Below are 16,821 nucleotides of genomic sequence, written 5' to 3'. Positions count from 1 at the left end.
CATATTTTGTTTATTTCCTGAGATTCAATTACGAAAATTGCCAGTCTGCAACTCCAAATTGCATGACAACTGTTGGACTTACAGTCTCGCAAGAATAATCACCCCAGAGCACAACAACACACACATCACTCCACTACCATAAATTAATATAAGCTGCCATTAATTGAAAAAGGCAGAATAAACTCCACACCTCCTTCATTCACTGACTGGTATAATGAGGATATCAGCCTATTGTCTCCTGGGTGGGATCTTTTGCCACCTATGTTGTTACAGGTTTTTTCTAGACACATTGGGTACAAATACGGTTTCTCTTCACAAAATGTCTCTGTGCCCTCACCAGTCTGTTCATCCTTGTCAAATCAGGATTTCACACATTGTTTTCTGCACATTCCCTAATCTTAGCAAAAGTTTCATTTCCCCAGCCCATTGCCATAGGCTATTAGTCTGGCACAAAACTCAAGCTCAAAATGAAAAAGATAAAACAGAAAAGACAGCAGCCACAGCTACTGTTGCTCGGCTTTCTCTTGTCTCAGCTGACAAAATATGCTTAGCAGCTCCATTGTGTTATTGGAGAGCCAAAGAGACAGGTGTGCTCCATTGTGTTATTGGAGAGCCAAAGAGACAGGTGTATCTTGTCATGCCCTAAAAATATTACTGATTCCTGAAATATTCTATATTAGCCCATTAATGTTTCCAAAGTTCATGACAACAATAGACAAATGAAAATTTTGTTGTCTATTGGATACAAAACAGCAATAGCAACATGTCATTAACCACTGTGGATGCTACTGACTAGTGAGGGCACAAACCACACCTGGATCTGGTCCAAGCCTTGACAACTGAAACCAAAATACCTACATATGTATTATATATGTGTAATGACAGTTCAAAATTTCACACATTAACAATTCATTTTTTTTATTATTATTATTAATATTTTGTCACCTTCATAAGATTTAATTTATCCGACAGAATTTTATCATTTTTGTCTACTTCACAGAATCATGGAATCACAGAATGGTTAAAGGTTGGAAGGAACCTCTGGAAGTCATCTAGACCAACCCTTATGCTCAAACAGGAACACTTGGTATCAGCAAAGAAACTGAATTTGTTTAGGAAAGAGCTGAAATTATTTTGCATTAAAAGACAAATATGTTTCAAAATGTAATGAAATCCTGACAATTTGTTTTAAAAAACTTGCTGGCAGATTCTGGCTTTTATAGGTGAAAAACACTCTTCTCTGATTTAAAAAAGAATGATTTTCCTTTTAGCATTCAAATTTGTATGCCAATACACTTTGCATATAATTTACATACCATACCATATCGCAGCCACTTTGTCTCTTATTGTAAAATCCAAGATCAGCTCCTAGCATTTCACAGCTAGGATTATTAAAACATTTTGTTAAGTCAAGTCTGAAGATAAGCTTTCTTCCTGATGTTCCTGGAATTGCATACTAATGGACAGGAAAGGTGAGCATCTGGTTCAGGCACTGGATAGGGCTTTGGTATTTCTCACAGACTTGTTTTCAAGTTCAGGCAATTTCACTTAATATAACTCAGAACCTTATTTCTAAAACAAGAAAAGTGACAATTTTTATCCCCTTTCTTTTCTAGTATTGACTTTTTGAGTGATTATCTGTGATCACTCAAAGGCAGCGTTTTTCTACCACTCTGTGTGTGGGAATGTACCAAGTGAGATCCCAATCCTGTCTAGAAAGCATTACTGTAATGCCCCTGTGACTCAAATCTACTCAGCCTATTTTTTAATTAAATGACTTATGAAAGGAAATATCAGTTTGGTACAGAATGAAATTTTTCTTGGATCCACACAGGTTGAAGGCAACTTCGAACAGGGAATTTCTTTCATGACAAAGATGTGACTTTTTGTTAAAAGTTGGGTGACAGAAAGCTTTACTACAGCTTTACTACATCTACAGCTTAGTGTCAGAGCATTCCTGTGGGAAATCAAAGTTCAAGCCTTCACCTGCTTGACTCAGAATAAGCATCTTGGTATGAACAAGGAGCTATATTGAACACCCATTTGTCCCAGGTTCTCATAAAATGTCCAGAATATTAAAACATCTGCATAAAGTGAAACAATCACAGGAGGCTACTACCCAGTGCAGTTAATGAGCGCTGTTCCATTGAATTGAGACATGGAGGAAGAAGAGTGCAGAAGATCAGGGTCTTCTTCCTTCTGCACGAGGACCTAGAAGTCCACTCTAGTCTGGCTTTCTTCTATTGTGCTTTCACCAAACAAACATAAAAAACAAACAAACAAACAAACAAAAAATACACCACAAAAAGAACAACCACTAGGTAAAGGCTTGATTTCATCCTAACTGGAAACCAGGAATGCTCCAGAATATCAAAAAACTCTGCAGCACACAGAACTGTATCCTGTTGAGCATGCATATGTATGGTACTTTTATGGGGAAAATCATAGCACCCATCTATAAGCTGCCTGTGTTACTTCAATAGTCAGTGTGAGTAGCAGCTCTCTACCAAGAAGGCGACTGGAAAAGGGACCTGGGACACCAGCTGAGGGCTGTGGAGCACCTGATGTCTCTCACTTGCCTGTGGTGAACCAAAAGACATTACTTACTACAAAGTATCTTAAGCAGTTAAAATAGGTTATGGATGTTAGTAGTGTGAGTAGTCAGTATTGTATATATTAATTATAGGAAGAACTGTATTGCTTTTCCTCTTCCTTGAGATGTATTGCAGCTTAATGATTCTCTAAACAATGTATCGTCATCATCTCTCTACTTGAGCTAAATTTAAATCAGCATTTCGGTAGAAGCTACGATAACTGATTAGATCTTTCACCTTAAATATTGATCTATTGTAGTTAAAGTTACTTAGTTACATATGAGGCATTCTCTATTCTCTCGGTGATGAAACAGGTATTATTTACACTAAAATTAGTAGCAAAACCTGTAAGAAGGTGAAGTGAAAGAAGAACTTGAATTAAGTTGTACAGCCACATCTGCTGCTCTTCTATTGCAGAAGACGATGACCTTAAGAGAACCAATTTAGTGTCTTGTGGAAACCTAAAAAGGTAGCTCTGGTCTAAGCACCACTCTGGTCAAATGGGTAATAGAAGAGAACATTAATACTCTCAGGCACATGTCTTTCTAGTGCCAGTAGAATAGGTGCAGGAAGAATAGGTGACTTTATTTTAAGAACAAATAATTGGATTTCCCATAAAATATCTAACGGCCTTACAGTATCTGACACCTGTGTGCCAGACAGCTGTATGCTGCTGAATACCCATCTGCTGTATATGCCACATGCATTTCTTTTTTTTTTTTTTTTTTTTTTTTAAGCTTGGTAAAGCAGTTGATTAGGAAGATAAAGTCTCTGAAAAACATTTTGGACAAAGATGTCAATATAGATTATACATTAAAAGATATCAGGTCTGCCAATACAAGCACACCACACTCTGCAGGCTGCTTATACTTGCCTATCAATGATTTATTGCACAATTACTGGAATACTGAAATAGTACAAGCCATATCTCCGTATTTCTATTTGGTATAGGTTTGATAATGAAAGGATGCAACTTCCTCAACAAGCGATATTTATATTCTAGCTATTCTCTTCCCTTGGTCAGCAAGAATACCCTTTCTTTCAGAGCAGTCTCTGCTTATCTTTCCTTTCTGCTCTTTCCTGCTACAGGCAATACAACTGAATGCTGCTGATATGACTGTTGTCCAGTCCCAAATCTAAAAAACATGCCTTATTCAGGACAATGTCTCCAGGAATTAAATAAACTTACTGATGTTGTTTGGAATTTTAAAAGGACTGGGTCATCCATAACTTTTGTGTGCACAGTGATCAGTAGCCAGATGGTACTGCCAAGTGGCCAGTAGCACTCACAACTCTAAGTAGATCTAAGAAAACAAAACATCCTCCTTTGAAAGGATGTTCTCATAGAGGTGTAAATATTTGGAAGATCAGGAACTTAATGATATATCTAATTTAAAAACTAGGTCATAAAAACCACAGAAAGTACAAGGAAGGACAAGAGATTATGTACAACTACTGGGTTTCCCAGTTTGGACCACTGGAAAACACCATGTGTACTTGTTGTAGAAATAAATAAATAAATAAATAAATAATTGAAAAAAAAAATGTCAAGGCAAACACTTCTGTTTGGAGACAAAAAATACAGCGTCAAGATGTATTTTTTAATGGAACATTTTAACAGTATTAATTGAATATATTAACTGATACAGAAAGCATACTACTCTCACTTTTTGGACAAACGACAATACATTTTATTCATGTGATACATTTTTTACTGTAAAGAACCTGTTTTGTTCGCCAGCTGCTAATTGCCCGACTCTTCCATTCAGTGCACAACACTCAAAATACTCAGAAAGGTTAGCTCTTCAGGTTGTGCATATGAACACACAGCTACATAGATACACACACAAAACCCTAAAGCAGCATACTGCACTTATCTTCTTCCCATTTTTAGATCATACATATTTCATTAAGCTTCATGCAGAGTGTCTTCTGATTTATGGTAATTGTCAACAAAAGCAAAAAATGCCGACAATTTTAATCCTGCAGTACTGAGGATTTAACTGGGATAAAATTAAAATGTCTGGGGGAGGGGTAGGGGGAACAACCCTACACCCTAAGCCACTGGGAGGTTGACCCTTGAGATGTTGTCAATTTTTTATTTTATTTTATTGTGTTTGTTGTCTGTAGAAGCAGATGCCAGCAGCAACATCTGATGTACTGGACACCTCCAGTGTTATCCCAGCATGCTCATGGCCTGGAGGACTTGGAGTGAGACTAATTTCCATATCAAACCCAATTTAGATGAAACATCTTGGTAAAAAAAAAAAAAAAAAAAAAAAAAGCCAGCGCATCAATAGCCCCTTGATTAGATTTTCATCTCCTGAGCAGACAAATATGAATATTTATTACCATGAATGCAGATTTCCCTCTTTCCATTGCTCTGATCTTGAATATTACCCACTGCTAATTTTTATGAAAATTTGGGCAACATAATGTTTTCACATAAACTGACAGTTCTTGAGATAATCCCGTTATTGTTTGGTGGGAAATGACAGTTTCCGCTTATTCATGTGTTAACAAGGGATTAAATATTGTTTTTCATCACCATAATCTAAGATGGACTGGAAATTAAAATTCAAACATTGTGCATTATCAGAGCTTTGAGGACCAGGATTTGTTTGCATTCACTTAGTAAAGATCTGTAAATTAACAGTTTAACAACCAAGTGAAACCAGTATCATAAAAACAGCACTGACATTTGTGAAATGAAGTCATTACTCCACCTGCTAAAGGTAAAGAGCCAGAGAGAGAAATTGTTCACAAAATGACATCCTCTTGCAAGAGCAAAGTGCACACTGAACTGTTGTCAGCCACAATGATCCTCAGGCATAAATGGACCAGGTCATTTTTCCATGGCACAGAATCACCTCCCTTTTCCTTGTCACAAGTTCTGATACTCAAACACTTGATATCCTCAGCTCACATTGAAAAATCGCTTTATGATAGGATCCATTCATTGCGCTAAAAGCAGTCATACTGACCCAGGAGCTGTTTTCCTGCATGCCAAAATGCTGTGCTCACACCCCACCTGTACAGATCTCGGTGTGCAGTACGTAGGCACATACAATTCTTCGCTGATATGGGTATTTTGCTGAAGCAGCAGTGTACAGCTATAAAGTAAGTTCTTTTCTCGGTGCCTCTACCTAATGTCCAGCAATGCCAATCAGAGACACCTACACGTGCCAAAGTGAAAATAAAGAGCCCTACCTGATATTCTGAAGTTCATGAGCCATTACTTTGCTTAATGTTTCTACAAAAGCTTTGAGTTACAATTTCAGTTAAATCACAGTCCTATTTAAAAAGCAGCATTCCCCTTTGATATCAGTTAAAATGCAAACAAAACTAAAACTATGCTTAGTGAAAGCAACACAAACATCTGCCTAACTAAATCTTTATACTATTTCATCAGTAAAAACCTTGCTGATACAAGAAAAAACAAACAAACAAACAAACAAAAAACAAACAGAAACAAAACCTAGCCTCTACAAAACTAAATTAATGGAAGCCTCATACTTAAATTCAGAACGTCATTAAAAATATTCTGATTAAAATCTGATTTTATATGCCCAAAACATAAAGCCTTGTATTTTGAAGGATGCTGACGTGATGCATATACAGCAGCACCACAGCAATGTTTCCTGTAAGGATGGAAACTTAGCAATGCACAAGTGCAAAAGGGAGGATGGGAAGGATGAATGAGAATGTGCTACCAAGCCTTTGGTCTTCACAGAGAACAGATCAGATATTTAGCTTTACAGCCTGGTACTAAAAGAAAAGACAAAAAGTGGCACGACAATTCTTGTAGCTAGATTGAAAAAAAAAAAAAAAAGTCTGACTCACTACCTGCAACTCAGATTTGAATTCTAAGGAAAACAGATGCCTCAATGCTTATGGCTCAAAACAAATCACAGTGAAGCTGCCTGTCACGGATGGTCCCTGGCCTGGATTTTGCTTAGGCTTAGACTTGCAAGGGAACATTTGGTGCCTGGAGATTGCTACAGGTATGGGGAGTGAATGGGAACCGCCACCTCTTCCTCTCCCTAGATTACCAAATCTGTATTTGAGATTGCTTGAAATCTACGTGTTCCTGCCAGGATCGAGCACTACCCTCTGGAGGCGGCAGAATCTCCCTTCCCAAAATTTCCGACCAGCTCTGTCACCCAAACAATCAAACAGAATTTAATCTCCATGTGCAGCTTCCCCAGCCATCCCATCACAATGAAGATTTTGTTTCCCTTTGAGTCACAATGAGCTGGCTGCTGGTAGAGGGAGGATGCTGAATTTCATGAATCAGTAAGATATCTAGTACAAACAATCACATCTTCCTACGTAAAGATCTTACATATCTTCTCTATGAATATATCAAATGCAGGCTGCTAAATCATAGGGTAGATAATAACATTGATTTTTAAGCAGAATTACCCTGCAGTTTGCTTATGTAGTCAATGCTAGTATCTAAATCCCTTTTCTCTGCAAATCTATAATGGTTTTTAAGCAATGCTCTGCTTTAAAAACAGCGGTGTGACATGGCCTAAAAAAAAAAAAAAAAGGAAAAAAAAAAAGAAATCCTTAAAACAAACATATGCTATTTTTTAAAGGAACAATGTTAAAAAAGACAAAAAGAAACAACATGGGTAGGATGCATAAGTTCCTGAAGCCACAAGGAAAACAGTATCTTGTTTCATTTTACATGATACTGAATAAAAATTGAATTGCTGTAGTTGCCATAGCAACTGCCACATCACTTGGCACTTCTGCTCCTTTAAATCACACAGTGCTACTGTAAAGGAATTCATGAACCAACATGACACGTGAATACTTGTGCTTTTTACAATATTTCATGAGGAAAACATAAATCAATATACAGTGAGTGTTGTCTCTGAAAATCGGGTTTGCTATACTTTTCTTAACATTATAATCTCCTCATTTTCTTGTCGTGTTCCTTACAAATTTGTAAAGAAGGTGGAGGGCGTTGTCACAATCAGAGCACAAGAAAAGAAATTACTACTGACACCTGATTTTCAAACTGAAGCTGTGACCTGTCACTCAGATGTCAAAATACCTCTGCTATGCAATATTCAAATCAAATACAGGGGATAAACATTGGAATTTTGCCCCTCCACAGCCAGAGATGGTGTGATATGTGACAGAAGACAGTCTCAGTAGCATCTCTTTAAACTTATCAGTAGCTTAAAAGGGAAGTCTAACTATACACCTAGAGCTAAGCACATTCGAAATATTTGCCGAGTTTTGGCCATGATTTGTATTGTTTTAGAATGTCCTGCATACAACATGCAATCACATAAGGTATATGACAAAATAATGGAGTAAAACAATATATATATATATTATGCTGCATATTTTTTGTTTTTATTTTGCCATTTATTAACACTCTGGATGCAATTTATTAGAAAAGCAGCCCTCTAGTGGGCTGTGTACCATAATGAATAGTTAATAAATAGCATTAACATTATCTCTAAATATTAGCTAAAATGCATTTTGCAAAAACATACAAGTTCTTAAATAAATGAGCCATAGAGCTCCATCATTCTCTTTGGAGAAATTTAATGTTCTGTTTAGCTTTATTTCTTAAAGCCCTTGAAGCATTACTTTTAAATGCTGTTTTATGACCAACTTCTGATTAGTATCAGTCTACAATACATGTATATTCACAAAACTGTAAGAGTGAGATATTATTCACTGTCAGTAAGACTCCATAAAAGATGTATATTACCAGTAGCATTCTACTTAATATATAATCTATGAGTTTTTAAGGGTTACACAGCTTTAGAATCTATAATTTGTGGGTGGGGGTGGAGGGAATAAAGTAAATCATCCTCATTTTGTCTTTGCCAAGAATATTTTGAAGATTGTACTCCTTAAAGTTTTTCATTTAATTATTTTTCCTATCTGTCTCCATAGCCCTACAGTTCCATGCCATAAGGCAAAGAATCCATCTGTGACCTGAAGCATGCCTTGCCCATAGCAATGTTTATTGGTCCAAAACACCATCCTCCTGGAAAACCTCGTTCGACTCTTAAACAACACAGCCACACCACTTAGCAACAGCCAACAGTAAGAGCCGGCTGCAGGATCTGTGATCACACATTGCAAGTAACAAAAAAAAAAATAATGTGATTTTATGATCTCTTAGCTAAGAGATCAGTTGAAAAACGTACTGTGGTTTGGGTTAAAAGTTGAGTACTGATGCATGCACAGCTGCTGTGGCTACACTGCTGTCCATATCAGAGCTAAATGACTTTGGGTCCAGCGTCCCTTTTTATGTCAGTGCACCTCTGGGTAACATACCTGCTGCAGAGCAGGAGCATTGCAAAGATGGCACTATAAGAAAGTCAGCTAGAATATGTCCCTGGATAATTTGGGCTTTGCAAGCCAAAAGCCAACCCTTGGCAATGTTACTTAGCAGTCAGAGAAGATCAGAAAAAAAATGATACCTTACTCTTTGGCAATAGCAAATGATTTGTCAAGTTCTGCACTCATTCCAATTTTTTAAAGGAACTCAACTCCAATATCATTCTTGATCACACAGACATTAATGACAAAATCTGGAAACAATGGAAGATGATAATTTAGAAATCTGACCTCTTCCCCAAAGATTGCACATTATTATTGCACATCCTCTAGCTTTACTAGAATTTTTTCAATGCAGATTTCTTTTATTTATTGTAGTAACATCACTTAACGCAATATCAATATAATTCTAGGCCTATCAAAATTTCTATAATTGGGAATATCTCGAAACACCAAAATATCACTGATCTATTTTAGAACATCTATAGATACAGTGAAGTGTTCATTTCACATATATTTTGGGTTATTTCCACTTTGTTTAAAAAACTATTGTAATTTGTATATCAGTCATAATGTTAGAAAAATGTTTCATATTCTACAAACATATTTACAGTTCCAGTGATAAGTGTATTTTGTGTTAATTTAAAATAATGTATTCCAGGGTGGGTGTTGTTTTACCAGGTCAGAGACAGTGCCATTCCCTTGGTTTGCTCTGGGCCTTAATTCAGATACATTATTATTCAAATCACACTCTTAGCTCCCCAAAACTGATTTGAAACATTACACTTTCTTGAGCCATTGGAGACCCTGACTTGAAATTGTGGAAATTTCAGCCAAACGCTGGCGTAAGCAGTTATTTTTCCATGTATTTGAACCACCATTTGAAAATTTCTTGAATTGGAACTGGGCTTGAACCAGAGAAACGCTAATCACAGCCAAGCTCAGAGTGGCACTGAACTGAGAAATACCGTGCTTTTGTAATAATTTCAAAGTGCTTAAAGGCTGAGAAAAAAAAAAAAAAGTGGTTAAATTCCTAAGGGTTTTGGAAGGAATTCCAGGTTGCCCAGTGGACTCTGTGTGGGGTTGTGGATCTTGGTGCCTGCCGAGCTCCCTAGGGCTGCTGAAGCTCCTGGGTACAGGTAGCAGGATGACCTCTCCATGCGATGGGGCTGCCAGCCCTGCCGAACCCTGAACTCAGCTGGATCCAGGTGGAGCCATGCTGTGGCAAGGAGGATCTCCCTCCACGTGGGACGCAACACTCCCCATCAATTTGGGAGACAGGAGAATGGAGTCCTGCAGTTTGGCTCTTCAGGCTTCTTACCAGTGCCATGTCTCTTATAGCATTCTGTAAATATGCACCACAGTACCACAATATTTACACTCACACTTTCATATACACTCAACTATAGGAGGTTCTTGAACTACTAAAGGTGACCTTAGGACTGCAGAGATTTGCTTCATGAGGGGGAGATCAAAAGAAAATACCTCAAAGGCAGCTTCATCCTATCTGAATAACCAGGAAAGTGTGAAAAGCTCATGATGAATTTGTGAGGCACAAACATCATACATGACAATCATAGAATCATTAAGGTTAGAAGAGACCTTCAAGATCATCTAGTCCAACTATCCCCCTACCACCAATGTCACCCACTAAACCATGTCCCTAAGCACCACGTCCAGCCTTTCCTTGAACACCCCCAGGGACAGTGACTCCACCACCTCCCTGGGCAACCTGTTCCAATGTCTGACAATGACTCAAACAAACCTTGGATGGCTACCATTTAGGAGTTTCAGAGTTCTTGTAGGTGCTAGAAAACTCAGAGTATAAGATAAATGTCTTCGCAAATACAATGTCATAGGTAACCGGTAGTATAGCAATGCACACATCTTCAGGATTTTTACATCAGCACTGGTTTTCTCTACAGCAGTTATTACTGTTTTTCTGGTATAATAGCCATCTTACAAAAGAGATAGGTGCCAAAACAATTAGCTCTTTAGGAGTGATACACAGTGCCTCAAATCCCAGTCCAACTCTCTGGCTTCCCAGAACCCTGAATATTCTGACAGCAAATGTTAGATGTTGAAGTAAATTTGCTGTGAAAGCAGCAGTAAGGGTCTGTTGTTCTGCAATGACCTAAAAGCTCTGCTTACCTGCACTAGTTACCAGACAATGCTCTGCACTACATCACAGAATGGCCGATGTTGGAAGAGACTTCTGGAGGTCACCTGGTCCAAATCCCTTCCTCCAGCAGGGCCACCTAGAACAGGGTGCCCAGGTTCATGTCCAGGTGGCTTTTGAAGATCCCCAAGGAGGGAGAAATATATATATCACCCAAACCTTAACATGAAATGCATAGAGTTTTTAAGCTAATGTCCTGACACATGAGCTGCTTTTCTTGCAGATAAGGAACTCAATTTTAATCCTCCTGAAGTAGAGCCAGAACCTACTCTAAACTTACACAGTGCAGCTAAATTCAGCTGCATCCAAAAGACTCACTGAGGCTGTGGAAATCTTTTGTATGACATAGGGATGATGAAGTGTGTTGTAACTGTGGTAAACTTCAGACCCATATTGTTAATGACTGTACAGCACATGTTTATGCAGTGGCATAAAAGGAATTCATCAGCCCTTCCCAGAGTTGCCTGAATGGCTCAGTAAACTTGGCGTGAATTGTATTGTTGCTTTTGAAATGCTTTTCTTGAGAGAGAGACTGAGGAGCTCTGAGAAGCATTTCACCTCTCCATACGAGAGAGAGTTTCCTTCTACCAAAGCATTTCTCCTTGCTATAAGAGCGAGAATTTCCTTCACCCAAAGCCTGGCATCTAAACGTTTCTTGTTGAGGCACAAATCCTGTTAAAAACAGACCAAGACCTAAACCAGATTCCATTGTCCAGAGCAACACATGAATTATTGCTGAGCTTAGAATGGTTCCTGTATTTGTTTATATAGCTGTTCCATTTGCCACCAGTATCTCAGGTATTTTTCTTCTGAGCTATTTCAGATATGAAACTTGCCATACAAAATAATCCCTTTCATTTTACAGTCCCACAAGTGAAGATTTTATATCCATTAATTTTGTCATGAATCTGACCTACTGTCCAAACAAAGAGGCCATTTCTCATTCTGAAACTGAAGTTTATTCTAAGTACTTCTGATCTGAGCATCTTGATTTAAATTTACAGCTAGCATTACATATAAGTTTATTCTTACAGTGTGAAGCTAAAAATCTCCTTATTAAATAAAAGTTTTTTTCATTGTGTTAAAATATGTACTTTGCTATTTTGATGTTGTTAAACACCAGGTTGAATCAAAAACAAACTGCAGAAATGGATTAACGTAGTTTGATTTAACCTGAAGTAAACTGAATCTGATACTCTATCAACAAAGAAACAACTTGGTTACAGCACTCCATTATTTTTCATGTAGGTGAGACTTCAGAAATGTATTCATTATGTACGCAATCATAACTGATAAGACTTAGAAACAGGAATATACACAGCTGGAAGAATTCACATCTAACAAAAAAAAATATAAACAGTTGAATAAATGCTCTTCCATCACATTAATTTTTCTGAATGTAACCTGTAATATATTAGGCCTCAAATGTCTTCTTCCCTTTGGTTAATTCATTTTCAATTTTTGCTTTCTAAAAATACGTATTTGGCAGAGTGTAAAACACAAGCTTCTGTCAAATCAAGTAGTATCACCATACAAAAATAAAAAAATAAAAAATGATAACCTAAATATATGAGAGGTGAGTTCTGCAGTGACAAGTGATTACTCTTACTAGCCCAAGCACAAGAACCAGAGTAAGGAGATCTCTAGCCTAAAAGCTTTCAATTTTTCCCAGTCCTACTAGCTGGTCTTAAAAGAACTAGGAACTCCTCAAGGCTATGTTGCCAGTACATGCTTAGACTACCATGGTTACAACAACCGTATTATTAGAACGGATTAATGATGCATTTAACAGGTGACAATTTCTTGCATTTCAAATGTGTGAAAGTGCTCTCTTTCTCCATTGACTTATCTTATATGTATAAGATAACAGTTCATTTAATGGTAAGCCAGCTGGAATCCATTCAGTGACAGGAATTAGATGAAATACGTGGAGGTATTTCATCAGCATGCAGAATTCCACTGAATTCTGGGTAACAAAATGTGGCTTCCATAGTTATGAGCAACAGTCTTGGTTCTCCTGTTATTTACCAGAAAAGAAGGCTTGGGGACAGCACAAACACAAGCTTCACTCCGGCCTGAAGTCAAGGCATCCTCAGGTGTGCATCCAGGATATACCTCCCAGCTCTTGAGTTCAGGCACCCTTGAATCCCTCAACTAGTTAAATCAGCTTCAGTTAAGGAGAGATACTGGCTTTCATTTTCTAATGATTTTACCTACATTGCTTTCGAAGATCAAATTCCTACAGTTTTGACACCAAGAATCTCAGCATGTCTTACTGATGGTACCTCTTCAGGACAAAGTCTTTTCAAAATGTCAGTAAAGTTATACAAAGAATCTCAGAAATACTGGCAAGGTAAGTTCTTAAGCATGAACTGATAAAAACCATAAATAGTGAAAATGAAAATCAGCAGGAAAAAAAAAGTAGTTGAATTCCTTCAGCACGTTACAAGTTAGTTATTCATTATTCTCAATACTTAGAATAATGTAATCACAAGAAAAAGGCATTTGTCTAGCCCTGCGAACATTCACCACTAGAAAAATTACTTAAATGAAAAGGAAAAAAAAAAAAGATAACTGTGTACACAAAATTAGCACGAGAATTAGCAATCAACTGAAGTTCATGCAAGGTTCTTAGCAGATAGCATCATCTTTATTAATAAATGATGAACTGCTTGGTGGAGTTTTTGCTTAGTGATATCATCATAATAACAGACACGTTTTATTTATGTTTCAAGTTGCATCCAAAATAACCAAATCATTCACTGACAGATTCTCTCTAACAGCTGAAGAGCCTTTACCCCAAATTTAAACTTTTGTTGATCTAGATGAGCTACCACTCCAACTAAACCAAGGGGAATAATACAACGACTTCAGTTGCTGTGCTCATCTTTGGGGATTTTGTTCCTGTGATACGACAAAGCAAAAAAATGCATTTCTTAAAGCCGGCTGCACTTTCCTCGTAAGGATGGTATTTTTTTCTCTGTGGGATACAGTGCTATTTGTGCAGCAGATTGTATTTTGACAGATGCAACTGTATCATAAAAAGGCCCTTAGCACTATCAGACTGGTAGTTCACAAACGTTCATGAGCTCCAGGATTTCATACAAAAAACACAACAATTAAAATGTTTTTGAGAGTGTAAAATGCCCCCAAGCCACTTACCTCCCCCACGCCAGTCTGCAAAATTTTCAGCCCAGTTGTTTTCTCAAGCTTCTCTTTGTTCAGGGCTGCAAGGAAAATTAAGATTGAAAGAGTTATGGGAAAGATGAAATATGCACAATTTTGCAGCACTTATAATATAACCAACCTTCCTTCCTATCCTCCATCATCAAATTCACGACAGTCCCTACCTACACCATCTATGGAATATTTTTGCCTGATAGCAACTCCATCTATTCAGTGTTTTGAATACATAAGTGTGCCATTAATTGTTCACTGTTATATAAAAAAGCAAGCCAAATTAATTCTTGCTCCCTTGTATACAGAGCATCACATATTTAACACATGCACAATATATATGGGAAGTTCTCTTTTGTAGAATCTTCCCACTGTCTTTCTCGCAGCGAGGAGCAGGGCAGCATCTTACCACTGCAATGGAACTGTCACTGTGTAAGACATTTCAGAATAAATGACAGTCTCACCTAGCAGGGAAGATAAATAGTTTATCTGACAACACTGGGATGCGATGCACAATATTTTTCTTTCTAAAATTGAGATTTTTTCCTATTTATCAGCTTCCATATCAGCAAAAGCATCCAAAAATAATCAAGCATAAAACAGCATAAAAATATAAAATAGAGATAGTAATAACTAAAACTACATCTATACTTGTAACCTAAAAATGTCCTGGGCATGGACTTGAGCACTGTTGCCCATACTAAACACGTATGAGATTATTTCCAGCTGAGAGTATGGGTAAGGTCACCCTGTTTTGGATAGGACGATGTTAACCATCTAGATGCACACTGTGTCAGTTGGACGCCTGGCCAAAAAACAGACACCTGGCCTGTTTTACTTACTAATAAAAATGAAACCTTACAGCCTTATTAAACTCTCCTCACTTTAGCCATCTAGTCATTGACTATCTAATCCAAGTGAGTCATCTAGGTTCTCTCTGCAGTCAATGGAAAGAGATGGACATTTAATATGGTGAGTCATCCCACATATCTTACACACATCAGGAGGTACCCTTCTCTTTCCATTGATTACTGGGACAATTGGGATAGACTTAGCTTCTCAATTTATGTTGGCTGAGGGAAATATTCCTACCAGAAAGCACAAGAAGTGTGTCAGAATATATTATAAACAGTTAAATTACTGCGGAAAAGAAATAAATATTTTGTTGCTTTCATTTTGGAAAAATACACTTTAATTGCTGCTGCTTGAAACATTCAGAACAATTCACATTGCAGCAGACAGTTCTTAGAAACAATATTGTGAGCTGATGTTTTATTTAGTTTGTCCAAAGTGCAACCCAAAAGACTCAAATTTATATCAGAGGCAAGTCGTTTCATCAGGGCTCATTTTCACCTCATATATCCAAAATGTGGAATGATTTATGGGCTTTGTATGTGCAAAGACTCAAAAAGTAAAAATTCAAGCAACTGTAATATCAAGAAACTTTTCTGACTTCCTCCATCAAGGGATGAATTTTGCACATGATTTAAATGGAGAGGAAAGCTCTGTCCAGCTTTTTGACCCAGCTGTTGAGCTGATAGGAGCATGGAGTCCCTAGATCAAACACATGGCTTGCTGGATTTGAGCCTAAAAAATAGGCACAATACTCACATACTTAATAGTCATACCACGCTTTACACATTCACAAACGTATTTATTCTACCCAGAGTCACTGGGACTACACTACAAGCAGAGCTGCCTGGATCAAATGATTTGAAGCTATATTTCCTTTGTTATATATGTTGTGCAGTAGGAATTTCCAAAGAGTAAGTAAATCTTTGCAAACAAGCTTGATTTTCATCTTTGAGACGGACTCTGGACTGTGTTGCTTCATGGATGGCTGATGACGTGCTATGCTGACATTCACCTGTTTGGATGTGCCATGTCATCGAAAGATGTGCCAAGCTAGCACACCAACAGCCTCACACCCAACATATACTTTAATGGCAGATTTCGAACAAATGCAAAAATTTAGAAGATTTATAAAAACAGGAAGCTCTATGTCCTCCTTCAAAGAAACTGGAGTTTAAAAATCATTCTTTGGTAATTTGGGATAAATAAAACTGTGGAGCAGAGTGGCTGCAAAATAAATGATGTACAAGTAAACAAAACGGCTTAAATCCCAGTGTATAATTTTCTACCGCACGAATAGGTAACAGAAAATACCAGGTCTGCTGAATCACTGGATTTTGTAATTACTATCACATATTTGGCCAACCTTCTTCTCACAGGTTTCCTGCAGACTTTATTTTTTGAAGCTTTGCTACATAAAGTGTATTTAACACTCCCTTCCCCCTTGATATTGGCTAAAAGAAAAAGGACAGCTCTGACAGCCATGCTAACATAAACCCTGCCGAAATTAAGAGGCATAAAGTCAAGATGTGTTACTGATTAAATCAGAACCTGAAAATGGTCAAGCTCAGGCACTGTCAGACTGGGGAGACAGCCAACTGTCTCCAGCATCTTCACTACAGTTGTGTACAGAAGCATGTTTTAGCTACCCTTGAACTCCACAAGCAGTTCAGGAAGGTCAACAAATTCTGTCAAAAACAGCGG

At 37.5% G+C, this 16,821-nt stretch overlaps 1 protein-coding gene across 4 annotated transcripts in view; it reads right to left on the bottom strand.

Annotated features, from left to right (window-relative positions):
- PTPRN2 (protein tyrosine phosphatase receptor type N2) overlaps window positions 1–16,821 on the bottom strand; it is a 648,013-nt gene that overhangs the window by 223,004 nt on the left and 408,188 nt on the right. For all 4 annotated transcript variants that reach the window (XM_083823703.1, XM_083823704.1, XM_083823705.1 and 1 more), the window contains one exon: window positions 14,251–14,315. In XM_083823703.1, coding sequence (XP_083679829.1) covers window positions 14,251–14,315 — 65 coding nt within the window. The remainder of the gene's footprint in view (window positions 1–14,250; window positions 14,316–16,821) is intronic.

This window comes from Anser anser (genome assembly GCF_964211835.1).
Source record: "Anser anser genome assembly, chromosome: 2".
Lineage (NCBI taxonomy): Eukaryota > Metazoa > Chordata > Aves > Anseriformes > Anatidae > Anser > Anser anser.
The sequence above is the reverse complement of the archived record's forward strand: the minus strand, read 5'-3'. Positions and strand labels throughout refer to the sequence as shown.